General features: G+C 42.7%; 1 protein-coding gene across 1 annotated transcript; it reads right to left on the bottom strand.

The window, feature by feature from the left end:
• Positions 1–13896: 13896 nt before the first annotated feature.
• Positions 13897–14640, bottom strand: LOC308704068 (large ribosomal subunit protein uL30-like; the record flags this gene model as incomplete). Its single annotated transcript, XM_081388142.1, has 1 exon — positions 13897–14640. The coding sequence occupies one exon, from the start codon at positions 14638–14640 to the stop codon at positions 13897–13899; it is 744 nt and encodes a 247-aa protein (XP_081244268.1).
• Between the last annotated feature and the right edge of the window lie 801 nt (positions 14641–15441).

Genomic DNA, 15441 nt, shown 5'->3' on the forward strand with positions numbered 1-15441 from the left:
CAATACAGATTGTATCAAAGCAGCTTCACAGTATTAAATAAAATAGTACATCAGTGTTTGTTTCTGGTGTAAAAAGTCCAGTGTCAAGTACCCACAGTCAGTGATGGTCTGGGGTGCCATGTCAGCTGCTGGTGTTGGTCCACTGTGTTTTATCAAGGGCAGGGTCAATGCAGCTAGCTATCAGGAGATTTTGGAGCACTTCATGCTTCCATCTGCTGAAAAGCTTTATGGAGATGAAGATTTCATTTTTCAGCACGACCTGGCACCTGCTCACAGTGCCAAAACCACTGGTAAATGGTTTACTGACCATGGTATTACTGTGCTCAATTGGCCTGCCAACTCTCCTGACCTGAACCCCATAGAGAATCTGTGGGATATTGTGAAGAGAAAGTTGAGAGACGCAAGACCCAACACTCTGGATGAGCTTAAGGCCGCTATCGAAGCATCCTGGGCCTCCATAACACCTCAGCAGTGCCACAGGCTGATTGCCTCCATGCCACGCCGCATTGAAGCAGTCATTTCTGCAAAAGGATTCCCGACCAAGTATTGAGTGCATAACTGAACATAATTATTTGAAGGTTGACTTTTTTTTGTATTAAAAACACTTTTCTTTTATTGGTCGGATGAAATATGCTAATTTTTTGAGATAGGAATTTTGGGTTTTCATGAGCTGTATGCCAAAATCATCAGTATTAAAATAATAAAAGACCTGAAATATTTCAGTTGGTGTGCAATGAATCTAAAATATATGAAAGTTTAATTTTTATCATTACATTGTGGAAAATAATGAACTTTATCACAATATGCTAATTTTTTGAGAAGGACCTGTATATTCTACAACATAATCATTTAAATAATTGACAGTATGCATGCTGTATACAACATTCACATTAATAAAGTACTATTGGACAATGTTAAATACTTATTCTGAACATCGCCACAAGGCGGCGCTAGAAGCGCGTAAATACCACGCAATAAACAGCCGATCACCATGTGATAATAATCATTTCCAAATTAAAGCATCCAACAATAAAATAATGTCCAATACATAACGTCTACCTCAAATAACACATGGAAACTCTAAACATACTAAATAGAAAGAATAATTCTGTCAGAATGATACTAATCGACTACTGTTTAGACTATTGAATATAAACTACTAGTTTCTTGGTATCAACAGGAAATATTTGGAAATATAAACTTACTTGACATGCACGCACACAGCAACTCCATATAAACTTCACTGAATCGTAATCAAACTACTATAGATGAACTACAATGAAGCTGCCCGAACTTAACACTCTCACATGCGTTGCATCTTCTCTCTAACGCGGTTTTTTGCTTCAGCCCAGGTGACGCTACAGTAAGTAGCGCTGTGATTGGTCAGAATCATCCAAGCCATTTAAGGGCATCCGGGCCTTTTGTACAGCCGCCCCCGAATTCAAGAACTGATTTCGATCATCTCACAAAGGTCTATATCTGGGCCTAGTCATCCTCAGGTAGGGCCGGAAGCTGGATGAGGCGAGCCACGACTCGCGTGTAGGTCTTACCCTTGACATCTACATTGGCTCTCCGGACCCGCCCATCTGCGCCTGGAAACACCTGGGTGATTCTGCCTACTTGCCAGAGGGCACGAGGAAGTTGAGGATCGACGATCATGACCACGTTCCCGCTCTCTAATGACCTTTTCTCTGTCTTCCACTTCTGGCGAGCTTGGAGACCGGGTGAGTAATACTTGAGAAAATGTATCCAAAAGTGTTCTGCAAGCAGTTGGCTGTGGCACCAGCATCTGCGACTCAGAATCTCGGACTCTTGGTAGACTACTTGAGGTAAGGATGCGTCTCTACGGCCAATCAGAAAGCAGTACGGGGTGATTGGATCAGGGTCAGCTACGTCAGATGAGGTATACCCAAGGGGCTTTGAGTTGAGAATACCTTCAACCTCAACTAGAACTGTTCTCAAAACTTCTTCAGTGACAGTCTGAGCCCCGATGGTCACTCTGAGGGCTGTCTTAATCGAGCGGATCTCCCTCTCCCAGCAACCGCCGAAGTGAGGGGCGCCTGGCGGGTTGTAAACAAACTTTATCTGCTTGCTGGCGAGGTGACTCTGTAGCTCCTCTTGGAGGTGTGCGAAAGACTCATTTAATTCACGTTCTCCTCCCTTAAAGTTGGTGCCTTGGTCGCTCAATAACTCGTACGGTTTCCCTCGTCGTTCAATGAACCGTCGTAGGGACATCAGGAACGAATCAGAATCAATACTGGTTAGAAGGTCGAGATGGACTGCCCTGGTGGTCATACATTTAAACACTATGCCCCACCTCTTCTCGTTACGGTGGCCGATTTTAACTAAGAAGGGGCCGAAACAGTCCATGCCAGTTGAGTAAAAGGCTGGACGGAAGTATCTCTGCCAGGTAAGGGGTAGGTCGGCCATAAAGGGGACTTCTGGGCGGCCTCTCCATTTTCTACACTCTACACACTGGTGCTGCTGTCGGCGGACAGCTTCACGGCCTCTAATAATCCAGTATGTCCTTCTGATCTCGGCGAACAGTCTCTCTGCACCGGGGTGATGCAGCCTCTCGTCATAATCCTTGATGATTAGCTCTGTGGTCGGATGTCGAGGGTCTAGTACAACTGGATGAATAGCCTCCGCTTCTAGTACCTCACAGTGACGAAGACGGCCTCCTACACGAATCAGTCCAGCAGCAGCGTCGAGCTCAGGGGAGAGTGAGAGCAGCCTGCTTGTGGCTAACACTGGTTTGCCTGACTTCAGAAGCTTCAGCTCATCGGGAAAGGACTCTGATTGAGCTTGGTGAAGGACTGCTTGTTGAACATCTCTTTGGAGGTCAGAACTGGAGGTGTAGGCCGCCCTGTGAAGCTCCTGCCCATAGGCTTTCAGGTACTCTGACAGTGTGTTGTAGTGCGGTGGCTTAAGTGGGGGTGCAGTTGTGGTCACTAACCCGGAGAAGGCAGACTGTCTTAATTCACTGTTTGGCTCTTCAAACGATAGAGGGGTCTGTCCGGGCCAACTATCTGGTGGCAGCTTGAGGAAGGCTGGTCCCTGGCTCCACCGGCTCCCTGTAGCAAGGTCACAAAGAGGCTTGCCTTTCGTGATGTCATCCGCTGGATTGTCTGCAGATCTGACATAGCACCAGGTGGCCGAAGCTGTTATCTCTTGTATCTCTGCCACCCGTGTTCCTACGAACACCTTGTAACGACAGGAGCTGGATGTCAGCCATGTGAGCACGGTGGTAGAGTCTGACCAGAGCGTGGTGGAGTGAATAGGAATTGTAAGCTCTGTAGTCAGGAGTTGGGAGAGTTGCGCTCCAGTAAGCGCGGCACACAGCTCTAAGCAGGGTATAGATTGTTGCTTGCGGGGCGCAACGCGAGATCTGGCGGCTATAAAGATGACTTCTACATGACCTTTTTTGTCTTCTATCCGTAGATAAGCCACTGAACCGTATACCTGCTCCGATGCGTCACAGAAAACGTGGACGTCGTATCTACATGACGAGTGATCCATCTGTGAGCTGGCATAGCATCGGGGTAGAGATATCTTCTCTAATCCACTCAACTCCTTCTCCCACTCAGACCATGAAGGAGTTCCTCAGGTAATTGCGGATCATCCCAGTCGCGTCTTTTATCCCATAATCGCTGTACTAATATCTTAGCCCGGATGGTGTAAGGGATAATATAACCGAGAGGGTCATATTGGCTGGCCAGTACATGGTAGATGTTGCGCATTGTCACAGTGGAGCAGCGGCTAGCTCTGTGCTTGTAACGTAGGGTGTCGGACTGACAGTGCCAATGTAATCCGAGCGTAGACTCGTGGACGTCTTGTTGGCCTTGACTAAGCCAGAGGTCACAGGTATCGGATCTCAACTTGACGGGCAATTGCTGGCCCATTGTCGAAGCTCAAAGCCTCTGGCGGTTAAGAGAGAACATAGTTGATCAACTAGGTCTCTGGCCTCTCGAGGGGAATGAAGACTATGTAAACAATTATCAACATAGAATGATTTTTCAATTACCTCTCTGACTGGGTCTCCAGACTGGCTGTGGTCTATGACGTGCCTCTGTAGGGCGTAAGTGGCACAGCAGGGACTGCATGTGGTACCAAAGGGGAGAACTTGCCATTGGTACACATCAGGGGGTTGCTCCGGCTTCAGATCACGCCACAGGAATCTGAGTAAGGGCATGTCATCAGGGAGCAGCCTCACCTGGTGAAACATACCTCGAATATCACTGCTTATGGCTACCTGATGCTCGCGGAAGCGGAGCAGAACTGCTAGCAGTGATGAGCTTAGCGTAGGTCCTGCTAAGGGGTAGGTCGGCCATAAAGGGGACTTCTGGGCGGCCTCTCCATTTTCTACACTCTACACACTGGTGCTGCTGTCGGCGGACAGCTTCACGGCCTCTAATAATCCAGTATGTCCTTCTGATCTCGGCGAACAGTCTCTCTGCACCGGGGTGATGCAGCCTCTCGTCATAATCCTTGATGATTAGCTCTGTGGTCGGATGTCGAGGGTCTAGTACAACTGGATGAATAGCCTCCGCTTCTAGTACCTCACAGTGACGAAGACGGCCTCCTACACGAATCAGTCCAGCAGCAGCGTCGAGCTCAGGGGAGAGTGAGAGCAGCCTGCTTGTGGCTAACACTGGTTTGCCTGACTTCAGAAGCTTCAGCTTATCGGGAAAGGACTCTGATTGAGCTTGGTGAAGGACTGCTTGTTGAACATCTCTTTGGAGGTCAGAACTGGAGGTGTAGGCCGCCCTGTGAAGCTCCTGCCCATAGGCTTTCAGGTACTCTGACAGTGTGTTGTAGTGCGGTGGCTTAAGTGGGGGTGCAGTTGTGGTCACTAACCCGGAGAAGGCAGACTGTCTTAATTCACTGTTTGGCTCTTCAAACGATAGAGGGGTCTGTCCGGGCCAACTATCTGGTGGCAGCTTGAGGAAGGCTGGTCCCTGGCTCCACCGGCTCCCTGTAGCAAGGTCACAAAGAGGCTTGCCTTTCGTGATGTCATCCGCTGGATTGTCTGCAGATCTGACATAGCACCAGGTGGCCGAAGCTGTTATCTCTTGTATCTCTGCCACCCGTGTTCCTACGAACACCTTGTAACGACAGGAGCTGGATGTCAGCCATGTGAACACGGTGGTAGAGTCTGACCAGAGCGTGGTGGAGTGAATAGGAATTGTAAGCTCTGTAGTCAGGAGTTGGGAGAGTTGCGCTCCAGTAAGCGCGGCACACAGCTCTAAGCAGGGTATAGATTGTTGCTTGCGGGGCGCAACGCGAGATCTGGCGGCTATAAAGATGACTTCTACATGACCTTTTTTGTCTTCTATCCGTAGATAAGCCACTGAACCGTATACCTGCTCCGATGCGTCACAGAAAACGTGGACGTCGTATCTACATGACGAGTGATCCATCTGTGAGCTGGCATAGCATCGGGGTAGAGATATCTTCTCTAATCCACTCAACTCCTTCTCCCACTCAGACCATGAAGGAGTTCCTCAGGTAATTGCGGATCATCCCAGTCGCGTCTTTTATCCCATAATCGCTGTACTAATATCTTAGCCCGGATGGTGTAAGGGATAATATAACCGAGAGGGTCATATTGGCTGGCCAGTACATGGTAGATGTTGCGCATTGTCACAGTGGAGCAGCGGCTAGCTCTGTGCTTGTAACGTAGGGTGTCGGACTGACAGTGCCAATGTAATCCGAGCGTAGACTCGTGGACGTCTTGTTGGCCTTGACTAAGCCAGAGGTCACAGGTATCGGATCTCAACTTGACGGGCAATTGCTGGCCCATTGTCGAAGCTCAAAGCCTCTGGCGGTTAAGAGAGAACATAGTTGATCAACTAGGTCTCTGGCCTCTCGAGGGGAATGAAGACTATGTAAACAATTATCAACATAGAATGATTTTTCAATTACCTCTCTGACTGGGTCTCCAGACTGGCTGTGGTCTATGACGTGCCTCTGTAGGGCGTAAGTGGCACAGCAGGGACTGCATGTGGTACCAAAGGGGAGAACTTGCCATTGGTACACATCAGGGGGTTGCTCCGGCTTCAGATCACGCCACAGGAATCTGAGTAAGGGCATGTCATCAGGGAGCAGCCTCACCTGGTGAAACATACCTCGAATATCACTGCTTATGGCTACCTGATGCTCGCGGAAGCGGAGCAGAACTGCTAGCAGTGATGAGCTTAGCGTAGGTCCTGGAAGAAGAAACTCATTTAGACTGTGACCTTCATATTGGAAAGAGCAGTTATAGATGACCCGGTTCTTGTTATTATGCTGCACCAGATGGTGGGGGATGTACCATGACTCTGTGGAGCTCGCAACTTCTCTCGGTTCCAGCTTGGCTATGTAACCTGCCTCCTTCAGCCTAGTTATCTCAGCCTGGTAGGCCGAAGCCTGGTCTGGGTTCTTAAGCAGTCTCCTTTCAACACTCCTGAGCTGAGGGAGAACAGCTTCTTTGGTCATGGTCAGCTGTGGCATGCTCTGCCTCCGAAGCAGTGGTGTAGCATACCGCATCGTCCCTTCTACCTCCACTCGGACCGTCTTCTCCTGCAAGAGTCTGATGGCTTCTTGGTCTAGCTTGGATCTCGTCACTGCCTTTTCGCTGAGGTAGGGAATCACATCCATCTGCCATAATCTCTCAACGTGAGCAAACAGGTCTGCGTTGGGGAGGACAGAGATGAAGAAACACTGGTGCGTGTTAATCTCGTGACGAATCTCATGCGTAGGACCTTGAAGAGTCCACCCCAGGCGGGTCTTGACTGCTGCGGGTCCACCTGGTGGGCCTAACCCGACTGGTTCAACAGGTGTGATGAGGTGGGGGCAATCTGATCCGATCAGCAACATTGGCTGCACTTTATCCATCTGCTGCAACGGGAGGCCAGTTAGATGTCTGTATCTCTTCTTTTAGGAAGCCACCAAGTATGTGTGTTCAGCAAGACCTAGTCTCTCAGCTGTAAAGGCGTGTTGGATGAGGTATTTCTTGTGGGGATGAGACACAGATGATACTGTGAAGGAGACAGCCGCCCCATGAAGCACCTGCTGATCCTGTCTCACTGTTCTCAGTATCAGGTCTTCTGGTTGTCCTCTGAGGTTCAATTGCTGTGCGGCTGCTTGAAGGAGGATAGTCCTCTCAGACCCGTCGTCGAGCACTGCATATGTTTCTAACGATGCATCTCCGTTTGTGATGATTACCTTACTCACTTTCAGCATGACTCTACGGCTACTGACAGAACGGTCAACGTACAAGATGTCTTTCGTAGTACTCGCAAGACAAGAGTTCTCTGGGGGTTTGGGCGCTGTACTGGCGGTTACAGCTCTCTCGTTCAGATCATGCAATATAAGGAGGTGCTTCCTGTTGCAGGTCTTGCACAAGGCTTTCAGTGTGCATCTGGAAGCGTGATGATTGCGGCCGCATCTCCAACATCTATTATTCTTACGAATCCAGGCCTCTTTCTGGTCCCTAGTCAACTCTTTGAAGTTGTGACATCCATTCAGAAAATGATTGGCATTATCACAATAAGGGCAGCAGGCATGTAACTTCTCTTGGTACCTGGCAGAGCTGGGCCGGGACTCTGGAGCGAACACTCTGCGTTCACTGTCTGCAGCAGGTTTCTCTGTACCCAGTAGGAAACTCGTAGATCTCCCAGGAGGCATTCACTGGCAGAAGGTTCTCTAGTGCCATCCGTAATCTTGAGAACTGTCTAGGATCAGCTGCTGTCAGACTGGGGATGGTAGGCTTAGGGCCTCGATATATCTGCTCCTGGACGTGCTGCATCTCCGCTCTAGGCACCAATTCTGGGCATGGAGGCAGACAGAAGTCTCTATCACTCTGGCGACGACTATGTCTGGGACTACGCGTCTCATCCTCATATTTTACAGCTGTTACCGGCTGGGCTGTGTTGGTGTAGGACATCTGTGGGGGGGCACGACGACTCTCTTCAGCATATGGGTGCTCTGGCCTGGATGAAAACATTAAGTCTTGCATCTCGTTTGTCAGCTGCTCACACTGGACCGATCGGTCTAGAGGAAGCTCACCAGCATACACTGCAGAATCTCTCTGTCTATGGACGGACGGTGGCACATGAATGCGAGGGGCTGGAACTGGCGTTACTGGTCGACGAGGAGTCTCTCTTCCTGTGACTATCTGTTGAATCTCCCGCTTCAGCTAGCATTCTCTGCCTGGAGCCCTCGCATTGTGGACAGAATCTCAGGTAAAATGTGATTGCCTAGCTCGTTGTTGTCTCTTTTCATCTCAGTCCACATAGATTTAATATCAAACAGCTGCTGGTCTTGGAGGCGGAGCTGATCATACTCTTGCGACGCATGTCCAGTTGGATCTGGCCATTCATCTCGTAGTATTAGATCATCTGCGTACGGTGACTGACTCTCTGGAGAAGATGATCGTGAGACGCTATCAGCCGTGGGCGGAAACAAAGGTAGTGCTCTCTTCATATGTGCTGAATCAGAAACTTGGTAATCTGCTAGATGTGCAGGTAGTCTTATTTGTCGTCTAGGTCGGACAACAGGAGGATCTGGTTCAGAATGGGATGTCATCTCTCTACTGTAATTCACTATCCGGCTCGAAGGACCATTTAAAATGAAGAGGTTCGAATGTAGATTAATTTAGATGGATGTGAAACACAGCAGGCAGTCGGTCAGAACTGCGTAAGTTGAATTAATTGAAGAGACACCAAACAGGGTCCAAGTTTAACTTGTTTATTGAAGAGCTGGTTGAGTTTACATGTGTGGTTCTATAACAAATTATACAAAAAAATAAACATTAATATATACATATATATATATGTATATATGTATATATATATATATATATATATATATATATTCTACAACATAATCATTTAAATAATTGACAGTATGCATGCTGTATACAACATTCACATTAATAAAGTACTATTGGACAATGTTAAATACTTATTCTGAACATCGCCACAAGGCGGTGCTAGAAGCGCATAAATACCGCGCGACTGTGCATGACATATGCATGTGATAAACAGCCGATCACCATGTGATAATAATCATTTCCAAATTAAAGCATCCAACAATAAAATAATGTCCAATACATAACGTCTACCTCAAATAACACATGGAAACTCTAAACATACTAAATAGAAAGAATAATTCTGTCAGAATGATAATCGACTACTGTTTAGACTATTGAATATAAACTACTAGTTTCTTGGTATCAACAGGAAATATTTGGAAATATAAACTTACTTGACATGCACGCACACAGCAACTCCATATAAACTTCACTGAATCATAATCAAACTACAATAGATGAACTACAATGAAGCTGCCCGAACTTAACACTCTCACATGCGTTGCATCTTCTTCTTCTTCTTCTTCTTTAGTTTTTTATGGCGGCTGGCAAACCAACTTAACGGTGCATTACCGCCACCGACTGGACTGGTGTGTGAATCAGGAGATATTGGAACTCAAAAAAAAAAAAAAAAAAAAAAAAAAAATTAAATCCTTTTTTCTAAATCTGTGTCTCTCAGAAACTTAATAACATATTGATAAATGTTACTGGATGTTTTCCCTAATAAACCTTGCATTGTAAAATTATTCTGATTGACCATTCTAAGAGACTGAAAAAGCTGGTTTCTTTCTTGGCTGTACTTTGTGCAATGAAATAAAATATGCTCTACAGTTTCTAAATGATTACAATGTTGGCATTTCCCTGTTGGATGTTTCCCTATTATCTTCAATGAAGAATTGAGCCCGGTGTGTCCTATTCTTAACCGTGTAATTATACTTTCCTCTCTTCTACTCCTACACTCTGTCCTTCCTATATCTACTTCTGGTTGTATATTATATAAATGTCTCCCATTTTCATGACCCACCCAATACTCCTGCCATGTTGATCTTGCATATGCTTTAATAAACATTTTAGCTTCAGATTTACTATATGGTACTTGTAATATTCTATTGTGTTTCAGTGTTTGTTTTGCAAGTTTATCAACCTCCTCATTCCCTTTCACTCCTACATGTGCAGGTACCCAAAGAAACCTGATTTTTAAATCCTTTGCATTTAACTTATATAAAACCATACAAATCTTATGAATTATATCATTTCTTATAGATTTCCCAGATTTCATGCTTTCTAAAGCTGAATAACTATCAGATATAATCACTGAGTTATTTAAATCATTTCCCTCTACCCATTCCAAGGCTAACAAAATTGCAACCAGCTCTGTTGTGTATACTGATAAATTATCTGTTATTCTTTCCTGACATATTACCCCATTCGTTGGACTATATACTGCTGACCCAGCATGTCCTGTCTTTGGATCTTTGGAACCGTCTGTAAAAATGAATGTATATTCAGAAAAATGCATATCCAGATAATATTTAACAATATCCCTCACTGCTACTTCCTTTGATTTATTTTTGATTTCCTTATGAAGGCCTAAATCTACATTTGGTATAGGGAAAAACCATGGAGGAATAGGAGGGACTGAAATTGTTGAACAATACTGTAACTTATGTAACCCTATATTCTCAGCTTTCACATCACCAATCCACCCAAAACTTCTGAAATTGGACTTACTATGTTCCCAGCAGTCTTTTAAGATAGCTTTAGCTGGATGGCTATCAACTTGTCCCTTCACATTAACCCAATATGCTAACATCAGTTGTACCCTTCTGATCCTCAAAGGCATCTCACCCATTTCCACTTGCATAGAAGACACTGGGGATGTTTTAAAAGAACCACTACATATCCTTAGAGCCTGAGCTTGCATGACATCCAATGCTTTGATATTAGACTCTGCTGATGACATATATGCTATACATCCATAATCAAAGACAGACCTCATTAGTGCCCAATATATATTTTGTAAAGATGCCCTGCTTGCTCCCCATGCTTGTCCTGATAGACAGCGTAGTATATTAACAATCTTTTTACATTTATTAACCATTTTTTCCAAATGAATCTTCCATGTCAATTTTTCATCAAACCACATCCCAAGAAACCTAATAATCTTCTTTTGCTCCAGAGGCTGACTATACAATTTTAAGGATACAGGTGTAATCTTATGCTTTTTTGAAAAACATATGACTTGTGTTTTAGACACTGATAATCTAAATCCCCATTTATTTGTCCATTTTTCCACTTCATTAATTGCATCTTGCATTTTTGATTTAACATAAGATTCATTACGGCCACGAAACCATAATGCTCCATCATCAGCATACAATGATTTCCCAATTTTATGGTCAATATTTGAAAATATATCATTAATCATAATGTTGAATAATAATGGGCTACATACACTCCCTTGTGGAGTTCCATTCTCAACTGTATATACCTCAGAGAATTCTGCACCTACTCTTACCTGTATTTTCCTATTAAACAAAAAATCCAAAATCCAATTATATACTTTACCACCAATTCCTAATCGTTGTAATTTAATTAATAACCCTTCTTTCCAAAGCATATCATATGCTTTCTCAACATCAAAAAATACTGCTATTACCACCTCCCTATTAGTCTGAGCTTTCCTAATATCTGATTCTAAACATAATAATGAATCCATTGTACTTCGGCCCTTACGAAACCCACTCTGATATGGGGAAAAAAGGTCATTGCTATCTAAATAATGAGTCATTCTATCTGTAATTATTCTTTCCATTATTTTACACAACTGCGATGTTAAAGCAATTGGTCTATAACTAGACGGGTCAGATGGATTTTTCCCTGGCTTTAAAATAGGTACTATAATCGCATGTTTCCACACTGATGGAAGCTGACCAATTTCCCAAATTTTATTAAAAAATTCTAGTACTATTTTTAGTGTCTCATCTGTCATATTTGCTACCATTTTATAACATACCATGTCTTTTCCTGGAGTAGTTTGTTTTGCATTAATGACTGCTTTTTTCAACTCAAACATATTTAAAGGTTCGTCTAATGGATTTCCTGAATGTTCTTTCTTTTCTAAAACATCTGGGAAACTTTCTAACACTTTCCTTCTGTTCACTTGCGCTTCCTTAGTAAGGTTCTCAGAACTATGCACTTTCCTAAATGTTTGAGCTAAAACTTCAGCCTTTTCTAAATTATTAACTGCCACTTTATCACCACTATTTAATACAGGTAATTCATAATTCCTTCTAACTCCTCCCATCCTCCTTATCATTCCCCATATATCAGATAACTTCACATCCCTTCCTATACTATTACAGAATTTCCTCCAAAAATTTCGCTTTTGTGTCTTAATTGTTTTTCTTACTACTGCCTGCTTTCTTTTATACTCTATCAAAGCATCTTGAGAATGATATTTCTTAACAAATTTAAAAGCTTTGTTTCTTGCTTTAACTGCTTTACTGCACTCATCATTCCACCATGGTACATTCTTACATTTCCTATTTCCTTTACTTTTAGGTATTGTTTCCTCAGCTGACAATATTATTTCATTTACTAATGCATTATTAAACTCATTTATTTCTATTTCTTTAATCTCATTAAGTTTTAGACATTTTGCTGCACAAATGATCTGAAAAATTTCCCAATTTGCATTCTCTATTTTCCACCTTGGAATGTTCCTAATCCTTTCTTGACATGTCCCTAATCCAACTTGAATTAGAATAGGGAAATGATCACTACCTATTGTAGTTTCCTTATCTACATTCCATGTACTAATACCTGCTATTACACTGGACACAAATGTTAAATCAAGTACTGATTCAGTATTATTTATACTGTTAAACCGTGTTCCCTCACCATTGTTGAGACATACCAACCATTTATCATCAATATATTCTTCTAAAACTAAACCATTTGCATCTGTACTATTGCTTCCCCATAACGTATTGTGTGCATTAAAATCCCCACACCATATTACCTCATTGGTTGGTGATCCCACAATATTTTCCAAAATACTACCCTCTATTTTCCCACAAGGATTATAATAATTGATTACATCTATAGAACCTTTACTAGTCCATATCCTTATCGTAATTGATTCATTATTTTCATTTATATTTATAATTTCATAACTTAAACCATTTTGTATGAAAGTTACTAATCCTCCCCCTCTACCATTCTCTCTATCTCTTCTGACTGCTGAATATCCTTTAATAGTAAAATCTAACTCTGATTTCAACCATGTTTCTTGCACACATATTATATTAGGTTTCTCTTTTACCTCATCTAAATATTTCTTAAACTCTTGGCCGTTTGCTATCAGACTTCTAGCATTCCATTGTAGTATGCCTACATTTATCACCATTTAATCTATACCAGCATTGTGCTGGGTAGACTGAGTGTCTGTACTTAAGTTATCCCGAACTGTTTCCCAAACCATTCCTTTTATCCCCAAGTATTTTTCAGCTGCTTTCACAATAATTTTAATCCTTTCAGTACGACTCGTTGTCTGTATGCGTTGCATCTTCTCTCTAACGCGGTTTTTGGCTTCAGCCCAGGTGACACTACAGTAAGTAGCGCTGTGATTGGTCAGAATCATCCAAGCCATTGAAGGGCATCCGGGCCTTTTGTACAAAATAATTATTAACTATTACAGAGGAATGATTAAAATAAGAAATATATAAGGTGCCATTAATGCTTACAGTAATTTGGTAATTTACATAATGAATAAAGTGCAACAGAATATATATATATATATATATATATATATATATATATATATAAACAATATATATATATATATATATATATATATATATATATATATATAAACAATATATATATATATATATATATATATATATATATATATATATATATATAATTAATATGGGAAAATCCCATATATGAGAATATATTGCCTAATATAATACATGATATTTTCCAATATATTGCAATATACAGTATATAAGTGCACATAAACATAAAAAAGCAGCTCAGTTGAATTTCCTGATGACTTTATTTATATCCTCAGCTCTGGGTCCAGGGTCTCCAACATCTTTCAGGAGTCCAACTCTGTCTCTAGCAGCATGTCTTGGTACTGACAAATAGAAAGGTAACAGGAAGTTGTTTGCCACCCGGAAGTTCTTTCCAGCAGAATAGATCTCATGAATAAGGTCCTCCAAACAGATGATCCCATATCGTCCGAGATGCTTCTCTATAAGTGCATTGTCGGTCAGAGGAATCTTCCTCTTAGCAATCGTTGTCTGACCTCTTTTTAATATGAGCTCACGGACTGATTTCAAGTTGGGATACCCCCAGGCAACATAAGGTTCTACAGTCTTAAGCATTTTTAGGGAAGTCTTGTTGACTTTCACAAAGGCGCCACTGAAGATCTTTCCCAGCCTCAGCATCTGAACGACCTTCATCACTTTGGGGCTCACACCTTTGATCTCTCTGATGCGGAGAGCGAACACCAGACCGTTCTTCGCTGGCGGCATGGCCGGCGGAGGTCTCTGTCTGAGTCTGGCCAGTCGTGTGTTATCTCGATGCTTCCTCTTGCTGTTTATCATAAACTCCTCTAATCGCTTAAACTTCAAGGGAATTCCTTTTTTGTCTTTTCTCTTCTGCTGTAACGCAAGTTTGGCTTGAGTGGCTTTGATAGCCTGGTATGCCTTGCGTTTCTTGAGAAGATTCTCAGGAACAAGCTTGATTACTTTCTCAGTTACAGGTTCTGCCATCGCGTACTAGTATCTTTATATTATAAATATACTAGTATCTATGTCGTTGTTTCTCTTCACTGGAGAACGTGTGGTGTTGGCGGACTTTTACTTTTACTTTCTATTGGCAGATATGGCAAGTCGTTTTAACCTTTTATCCTTGAAACCTACTAGTATCTATTTTCATGCTACTGTGGCGACTGAGTTCAAAAACAGGGACACCAATTAAATAAACCAACTACGCCACTCTGGGGGCTTATTACCAGGGAATCGCCCTCAACAAACTAGGAGCACACAAGGCTCGCAGGCTCGTATCGGTTGGAGTCAGGCATGAGACATGGGTGAGGTATACAAACAGTAAAATCACTTTTATTGATTAAAATGATCCAAACAATCACAGAAAAAGAAAACCACTATCAACAGAAAGGATATTTAAAATTGGACACTCCTTAAGGACCACTCTCCTGTTATTCTTTTAATAATTCCTAATTAAAAAAGACCATTCAAACAGCACGTTTTTCCTCATGTTTTTGAGAATATACTGTAGGGGCGAAAGCTGCAGCTACTACTAGTGTGGACTGAATGGACAGCAACAAAGCGTCAAAGCAACAATGGGGAAATGCTGTCCCCTTAATGCTACTGTAAACCCTGGTTGGATACGGATTCAAAATTGGATATGAAGATGAAATCTGATACATAGCTTCAGTGTTACAACTGATAAAATAACTGCTGTCTGTGGTTCTATATGGGCTGTGGCAATAATTTTGAAAAATAATAGCTCGCAGCAACATATGAAATAAAAGAACTATGAACTAGTTCATT

The sequence above is a fragment of the Scardinius erythrophthalmus genome, assembly GCF_964197995.2.
Source record: "Scardinius erythrophthalmus genome assembly, chromosome: 16".
Taxonomy (NCBI): domain Eukaryota; kingdom Metazoa; phylum Chordata; class Actinopteri; order Cypriniformes; family Leuciscidae; genus Scardinius; species Scardinius erythrophthalmus.